The sequence below is a fragment of the Anopheles moucheti genome, chromosome X (genome assembly GCF_943734755.1).
Source record: "Anopheles moucheti chromosome X, idAnoMoucSN_F20_07, whole genome shotgun sequence".
Lineage (NCBI taxonomy): Eukaryota > Metazoa > Arthropoda > Insecta > Diptera > Culicidae > Anopheles > Anopheles moucheti.
In genome coordinates, this window is record NC_069142.1 from 10056343 (window position 1) to 10064682 (window position 8340).

The following is an 8340-nucleotide window of genomic DNA, read 5'->3' on the forward strand; positions in this document are numbered from 1 at the left end:
TTGAACTATTCAATGAATGGTTCAAAATGGTAGAAGATTGAAGTTGAAAAAAATAACTAATTACCAATATGAAATATTATGTTTGGCTACAAAACAAAGAGAAATTAAACTAAATTTTAAAAGCCTGTAGCAATTGGGAGTAAATTGAAATAGGAACTTTTGATTAAAGTATCAAGAACAATTAGTTTGAAAGTCTCAAAAAAATATTGATAACCGATTTGGTAGACGTTGTTGTGAGAAAAATGCCTTTGAACATGGACTATTTGATGATTACTGTATTGATTGGGCAATAGCTTCACTATTTCTCGAGAAATTGATTTAAAAATTAAACCAAATATTGCTGATACCTTTTCACAAAAATGCTGACTGTATATCTCCCCTTAAAAGTATCAAATTATAAGTTAAATAAGTCAAAAACTAAAACGAACATTATTTGAAGCAAAACAAGCAACAAACCTCAACGCACGGCTAGAGATGGTAGAATTTTGGTAGAATTTTGGAAATTAATTAATTAAGTTTAGCAAAATGTTCATGCCCTTCTAAAGGCGTAAGTATGGCTACGGCTTGAAACATGCGTAAAACGCACACTCTACCCCGCGGAGAGAAAGTTCCAAAGTGCTGACACTATCTGTGTCCGCACATGGACAACACAACCACAGAGACGTGCTGCGTTACGTGTGCGGCAACCCTACGAAAACATTCCACCATCCACCGAACCCGGGCAGTGGAGCGTTGGCGCATGTACGGGAGCGTGGAGTCATCACGCACATCACTCCACGTACACAGCGCGTTCCGGTTTCGCGTCAACGCGCGACCGTCAAAGGCGCACTCACAACCGCGTCGCACAAGGTGCGGTGTACCGTTCCCGGTGTAGTTTTCTTTTCCGGGGGTTTTTGGTTATCCGGGAAAACAAGTGTGATCCAGCATCCCGCCAGCTCTCGCCCACAGCCGCTGGTACGTGAAGGGGCAGGTGCAGGTTAGAAAACGAACTCCACCGATTGACAACTGCGGAGCGGAGGAATTGAGAACCGATTGACGTTTCGGGCTGTTGCGAGCAGGCTCCACATACACATACAGGCGATAAAAGGGCAACCTACGTGCATGGTGTTTTTTTAGGGCGATGTACCTTTGAGGGGCCTTTTCAAACGGTAAAAATCTCTCACCCATTCAGCTATTGTGTGTGCTCTCTCTCTCGCTCTCTTACTCTTTCTTTCTCTTTCTTTCTCATGCTTCCATTTTGTTGGTGCGTCGGTTTGTTCTATCAGTCTCTCTTATACCTTTTGCTCTCTCTCTCTCTCTCTCTCTCTTTCTTTTTTATGTATTTCTTACTCTTTCTTGCTTCCATTTAACTCTATCATCGTTGTGTATCTCTCTCCGCTTCCGAAAAAGCAGTTCAGTGACACAGAAAAGGCAGAGTAGGTCCGACGCGTAAAAAAAGAAAGGGCACGTCGCAACATTCTCGGCTGCGGTGAAACGCACCAGTAGAGCGTGTGTGACCTAGTGCAGGCAAGTGCAGGCACCCGACATCCCAGTTACGTGCAGGCGAGAGGTGCAGGTGGTAACGTGGTGCTCTGTTGGCCAGACACAGATATATGGCTGCACCGTTGCTCGTGGTGAGGTGCACGGCGCAGTCCACGGACAGGACCAACCAACGTCTTCCCGACCTTCGCACAGTGTTGGCGATACCGCGCTTACCTCATCTTCGTTGCCCGGGAAACGGTGGTAGTGGTGGTGTTGGTGGTAGCAGTAGTAGTAAGAATCTTCAAAAGTCACCGTCGGGTGCGTCCCAATATCTGCGCGCCATCCAAATAACGTCATCCGTCCGGTGTGGTGGAGGCTGGAGCCGTAGCACTAGCGCATCTCGCCCCGGGAAAGGTAGGAGATGTGAACCCAAACCGCAATCACCCTTACATCGTTTTCCAAACCCCCCTTTCACATCCCACAATTCAAACAGCATTCTTCGCAGCATCCGAATGTGGGTGATGGTGTGATCTCCGACTCTAGTGGGAACTACCTCGGTAAAACAAAAACAAAAAGACAAACAAACAGTTGTGTGATTAAACGCGTGAAATGGTGGCACACAGAAACAATGGCGCAATTAGCCAAACCGATCCACGCCAATCAACCTGAAGAGGGCGCCCTTTACAATACGCCCGTGGAGAAGGTGGAGGAGTTGAAGAAAAACACACGCACACACGCACGCACTCTCCAGTCCGCAATCTATCAATAATTTGCACGCGGAAAACTAGCACGAGGTGCGTTAGTGTGTGTCAGTGAGTGAGTGAGTGAGTGAGTGAGGCTTGAGCTGCTGGCCCGTCTTGGGTTATTAAGACATTAAATTCCTCCACCACCTGTGTTCCTTGTGCAGTGGTCGGGAATTTCCCGTTTTTATTTTCGTTCCGTTGTCCAGCGCCCTGAAAGAAAAAAAAACGGGGGGCGAGAACGCATTACAGTGTGAAACATTATTCTACGGTCGCACGCCTCACTTCAAGCAACCTGTCCAGTCTCAATCTTATCAACTGTAAGCATTCAAAAATAAAACACAAAAAAACACACACCCAGCTCGATCTTCGACTCAACTAGCAACTGGTAAACAGCCGCAAACCCACCGCACGGGAACCGAAACGGAACGCACACAATCGTGCGCTGGAAGTTTATTGTTATTCACCTAACCACCGTCCAGGCCGGACGATTGCTATTAAAAACCGGACCAGTGTGATGTGCATTTGCGTCTCGGCAGGTGTCATGATTGCGATAGTCATCCGTGCCATTGCAAGTAATCGTAGCGCTACTAAACCTTCCACTAACACACTTTGCACCATCGCACACAGTTATGTGTGGAGCGTGTTCATTACTCTCCATTTAACCATTATGGTAATACTGCTACCTCTATTCGGCTTCCGTCTCACGTTCGTATTGTTATTTGGTCCTTTTTCTTTGTTTTGTTCTCTCCCGCAGGACGCCTACAGCGTGTGCACACCGAGTGAGTGCGTGTAATCGTTTCCAGCCAATCGAGCCAAAAACACATTATCGCACCTGTCAAAATGGCCGGTGACGACATTACCTTCATCTTCCAGTTTGGGAATCTGCGCGACATCACCACAGTGGAGTCGAGTGCACTCACACTCAAAACACTCAAAGAGCTGGCCTGTGAATTCATCAACAGTAAGGTAGGGTTCGTTACGCTGGTCCCACTTCGCGTACAGCTCCACTAACAGTTTGCTCTTCACTTCCTTCCGCAGATCCCAGAGAATGGTTTAAATCGGCTACCGGAACGGTTGCTGCTCTTCCGGCACGATTACGAATCGCACAATGTACTGCAGATGGTGACGTCCGCTTCCGACATCGTAGACGAGACGCTGGTTGAGATTGTGCTCACTGCCAACCGTAAGTATTGCCACGGCAGTATAGCAACATAGTGTCACTATCTCACTCGATCGTTTCTCCGTTTTCCGACGCACAGAAACGTTGCTTCCACCGGCGAACAGTGGACCGGCACTGCACCGGAACAATGTGCCGATTGCTCAAGAGGACATACCGCTGGTGCGGCCCCACGCACTGAACGTTCACTCGTACAAGGCGCCCACCTTTTGCGACTTTTGCGGCGAGATGCTGTTCGGGCTGGTACGGCAGGGGTTGAAGTGTGACGGGTGCGGGCTCAACTACCACAAGCGCTGTGCGATCAAAGTGCCAAACAACTGCAGCCGGGTGGAGCACACCGGCGTGCTGCAGCAGTCCCAGTCGCAGCAGCACAGCAACGGCAGCGGCAACAGTGGCAGTGGCCGTCGGTCCGGTTCCGCCGGGGGCGGGCTGCTGTCCTCGATGACGGCCGCTGTCATGCCGGCCCGCAGCCCATCCGGCGGTTCCAGCAACTCACTAGCGTCCGACGAAACAGCCGGCGCCGGAACAATGCTGGTAAGAAAAATGCAGCAACTTATGAATGACATTAAGAACTGACCGGCCGACCGATACGGATGGTCGTGTAGGGCACGCATTCCAACGTCTCGACGACAGTAAGTTTAGGAGCAAATCGTTAAAGACAACCACCTCTTTGTAACTGGTACCGTCCATTTTGTTTAGTTGCGAGGAAGAAGGGAAGGGGCCTTTTTTATTTACATTTTATAAGCACAACTATTATAATCATTATTACTACTCGACACTTCACATCACATTCCTGTGTGAAAGGGTGCAACATTAATTTACATTTTGTTTTCAATGGCTACCATGTGTGTATTAGTGCGTGTGTGGGAGTGCCTACTTAGAATCAGGGGGAGGTGGGGATAGATGTAATTCTTTTCGCTAGTAAGAACCTACCTACGTTATTGTAACAGGCAGTATTGTTTTTTTTCCCATTCCGTAAACAGAACAAAATAAAATTAAGTTTTTTTGCTTTCGGCGCTAAACTTTAACTATCGCCATTTTTATGGTTTTGTTTTTTGTTTGTTTTCTTGTTTGTAGTAATTAGGTCTTTGATTTATTTATATTTTCTTTGTTTTTTTTTTGTTTAATTATGTTGACTAATTACACGATGAACGTAAATCAAACATAGATTACAGTCAATCAATTACTAAATCCAATATGGCAGACCGGCGCATCAGATGTGTTGAGGTTAGGAACTCTCCAAAGAATCATTTCCAACACTAGCTGTTGAGAAGGCTCTTTTGGAGATTACAAAAACATCGTCGTCTTAACAAAAATTCGGTTATGATGTTGGTGACATCGAGGTATAAAGATATTGGAGAAACAAGATGTCAAGATATTCACAAATTCTAACATATCAGCTTTAGCAGAACTCACAGCTAATGATGCTATCTCTACTCTCATTCTCTTTTCCGGGTTTCTTTTCACATTCACCAGTCTACTACCCTGCGCCAGAGTCGGTCACCATCGCTGACGAGCCGTGGTGTCGTCGGTGGCCACCCGATCAAAATCCCGCACAGCTTCTCCATCCATACGTACACCCGGCCGACGGTGTGTCAGTACTGCAAGAAGCTGCTGCGCGGGCTCTTCAAACAGGGCGTCCAGTGCCGGGACTGCCACTACAACGCGCACAAAAAGTGCATCGAGAAGGTGCCGAAGGATTGTACGGGCGAGAACACACAGCCGGTAGACGTGCACGACGATCGCAGCCTGTCGAGCGATCGCGAGCTGCTGTACAAGGACGACCCAGAAGACGAGAGTGACTTTGATGACAATCCGTTCGGTCAGGCGGGCCGACGATCGGGAGGCGTTGGTGGTGTGGGCCCGATGCCCGGTGCGGCGCCGGCAAAGGAAGGTATCGGGAAAGATGCACCAGCCGGTGGAGAAGGTTCACCGGGAAAGATGAACGGTGGTAATGCGGTACCGGCACCGGCGTACCATCTGCTGGACGACTCCGACGACAACCGGCTGGAGGTGATCTGCGAGCAATCGCGCCAATCGTCGAGCAATTCGTCGTCCTCGCCAAGTGCCAACATACCGCTGATGCGCATCGTACAGTCGGTGAAGCACACCAAGCGTCGGGATGGGCGCGCCACGAAGGAGGGCTGGCTGGTGCACTTTACCAGCAAGGAGAAAACGATCAAGCGCCATTACTGGCGGCTCGATTCGAAGGCAATCACGCTGTTCGTGTCGGACCAGGGCAGCAAGTACTACAAGGAGATACCGCTGAACGAGATCGTGGCGGTGGAGGCAGCACGAACCCTGCAGGGTGAGGTGCTCCACTGCTTCGAGATACGGACCGCGACGGTCGACTACTACGTCGGGCAGGACCCGCTGTACAACATGAAGCATCACACCGATCCGGTGCTGGCGTTACCACCGCCGGACAGTGGCGTCGGTGCCTATCTGGCAAAGAGCTGGGAAACCGCCATCCGGCAGGCACTGATGCCGGTCCAGACCGGTACGGGGCGGTCGGAGGCGCACGGTACGGGCGGTGGTACGAGCGAACCGGAGGAGCGCGTCACCGACATGAGCCAGCTGTATCAGATCTTCCCGGACGAGGTGCTCGGCTCCGGACAGTTCGGGATCGTGTACGGTGGTGTGCACCGAAAGACCCACCGGGCGGTCGCGATCAAGGTGATCGACAAGTTGCGCTTCCCTACCAAGCAGGAGGCGCAGCTTAAGAACGAGGTAGCGATACTGCAGAACCTGTCCCACGCGGGTGTCGTCAATCTGGAGCGCATGTTCGAAACACCGGAGCGAATCTTCGTCGTGATGGAGAAGCTAAAGGGAGACATGCTGGAGATGATACTATCGCATCAGAACGGTCGTCTAAATGAGCGCGTCACCAAATTTCTCATCACGCAAGTACGAAACCGGGCAGTAAGAGAGCTGATGTTGAGCTAAATTCTAATATAAATATTGCTTACTCTAGATACTCGTTGCCCTGAAGTACCTGCACAGCCGTAACATCGTACATTGCGACCTCAAGCCAGAGAATGTGCTGCTTTCGTCGGACAACGAATTTCCGCAAGTGAAGTTGTGCGATTTCGGGTTTGCTCGCATCATCGGGGAGAAATCGTTCCGACGGTCGGTCGTCGGTACACCCGCTTACTTGGGTAGGTTTCGGAGCCGCACAGGAGTGTAGAGATGAATTGTTGGTAAATTGATCTACTTTTATGTGAAAATAGCACCGGAAGTACTGCGCAACAAGGGCTACAACCGGTCGCTGGACATGTGGAGCGTTGGCGTCATCATCTACGTCAGCTTGAGCGGTACCTTTCCCTTCAACGAGGATGAGGACATTAACGATCAAATCCAGAACGCCGCCTTCATGTACCCGCCAAACCCCTGGAAGGAGATCTCCTCCGATGGTAGGTTCTTGCCCCATCCACATCCACCAAGAGTTTGGGTTTAATGTCTAATGTCTAATATCTCTCCTTTATCCATCCTTCCATGCTCAGCAATCGATCTGATCAACAACCTGCTGCAGGTGAAGCAACGGAAACGGTTCACGGTGGACAAGAGTCTGCTGCACTGCTGGCTCCAGGATCTGCAAACCTGGAACGATCTCCGCGGGCTCGAGTCACAGGTTGGCTTGCGCTATCTGACGCACGAATCGGACGATGCCCGGTGGGCGGTGACGGCCGGCAGCGGATGCCATACCGGTGGCGGTGGTCCATGACCCGTCGCCTCGGCCGGCCCGGCCGGGGGACGTCTGCCCTCGCTACCCTTCATCCAGGAGTCGTCAACACCGCCCGCCGATGAACCGGCCACCTCGACCGCCGTCCCCATCTCCCGGCTCGCGTCCGAGTACTGTGTCGGCGGACCGGATGCCAAAGCGTACGGTCACCCGCATCAACCCACCCTGCTGTTTCATGACTTCCGCGGCAAAGCGTACCGGTGGATGCGCGGACGGTTCTGCCGGTTTGTGAAGGCCTAGACGGTGCCTAACCAGAAAACCCCTGATGGAAACTAATCTCACAACGCTCATCCCGTTGCGTGACGAGCTGATATTTGTTTTACCGAAACCGAAACCTACTCGAACCGCTTAATCTCTCCAACGATAGGGTTGATTTTTAGATATATTTACACATGCACATAAGCAAGCCACACCTACACCCGCACCCATCTATAAACACACATTCTTCTTCGATATTATCGGATAGGTTTTTTTTACGTGGTTATTGTATAGGAGTTTGAGGTTATGTTCGTTTTTTTTTTATTTGCTCTTGCTATTTACTTAAATCGGATTCGGTCCGGACCATTCCGGAAGCATTCGTTACACGTTGAGGACGAAACTTTTGTGCGTAGTGTTAGAATCGAATCGACTCCACGGAGCACCGCGACAGGTGTCGACTCCATTAGCAGCTAGTAAGAAGGTTAAGTTTGTACATTGCATTTCTCAACATTTTTTGTTTATTGGGAACTCCATCCCGTATGTCCATGCCTAATGCTTCCACCGTATCGCTAAGTTCTTTTTACAAAATGTTTTGAAGTAGAAGTTCATTCCATTGGAGTGCGGAAAACTGGACGCAACCATTCAAAATGGTGTCGATGTCCACCTGTTGCTTGTAGAACTTTTTTAGCTGGAAATTCACGTTTGGATTTGGATTTGTTCTTATGTACGACAGCAAATTATTTCACCATGTGATGCTTATTTGGACCACATTTGGTTGCAATTTTCACGCAAATACATTCCTTTTACACGACTACCGGATGGTTCCGGTACGGTTGGTCCTTTTGGCAGACACTCTGTCTCATCTCTTTGATATTCAAACAAATAAAACACACTATTAAAACACAACAACGCCATCTTTGCTCGCTAGCGATCGCGAATTCGTGATCAAAACCAAACTTTTCAAGTGCCTATACGAACGCGGGATGCGCGGAACGAAACCGCTCGGGTCGGAGGTTTCT

At 49.6% G+C, this 8340-nt stretch overlaps 2 protein-coding genes across 4 annotated transcripts in view; both read left to right on the plus strand.

The window, feature by feature from the left end:
• LOC128306729 (uncharacterized) overlaps positions 1-8340 on the plus strand; it is a 383189-nt gene that overhangs the window by 357964 nt on the left and 16885 nt on the right. The gene's annotated exons all lie outside the window — the stretch shown is intronic.
• On the plus strand, positions 800-7705 carry LOC128306727 (serine/threonine-protein kinase D3). Of its 3 annotated transcripts, none has more exons than XM_053044323.1 (8): positions 800-1148; positions 2959-3170; positions 3243-3387; positions 3464-3915; positions 4858-6288; positions 6356-6539; positions 6612-6794; positions 6885-7705. In XM_053044323.1, exons 2-8 carry the CDS (start codon positions 3045-3047, stop codon positions 7103-7105), a joined length of 2742 nt encoding a protein of 913 aa, XP_052900283.1. In that variant the 5' UTR covers positions 800-1148; positions 2959-3044; the 3' UTR covers positions 7106-7705. The 3 variants fall into 3 exon arrangements, with proteins under 3 accessions (XP_052900283.1, XP_052900282.1, XP_052900281.1); XM_053044322.1 differs by lacking the exon at positions 800-1148 and adding an exon at positions 1432-2874; XM_053044321.1 differs by lacking the exon at positions 800-1148 and adding an exon at positions 1432-1875.

Coding starts and splice junctions, on each gene's coding strand:
- LOC128306727 (XM_053044323.1), top strand. CDS start 3,045: ATGGCCGGTGACGACATTACCTTCATCTTCCAGTTTGGGAATCTGCGC. Junction 3,171..3,242: donor GTGAATTCATCAACAGTAAG/GTAGGGTTCGTT, acceptor TTCCTTCCGCAG/ATCCCAGAGAATGGTTTAAA. Junction 3,388..3,463: donor GATTGTGCTCACTGCCAACC/GTAAGTATTGCC, acceptor TCCGACGCACAG/AAACGTTGCTTCCACCGGCG.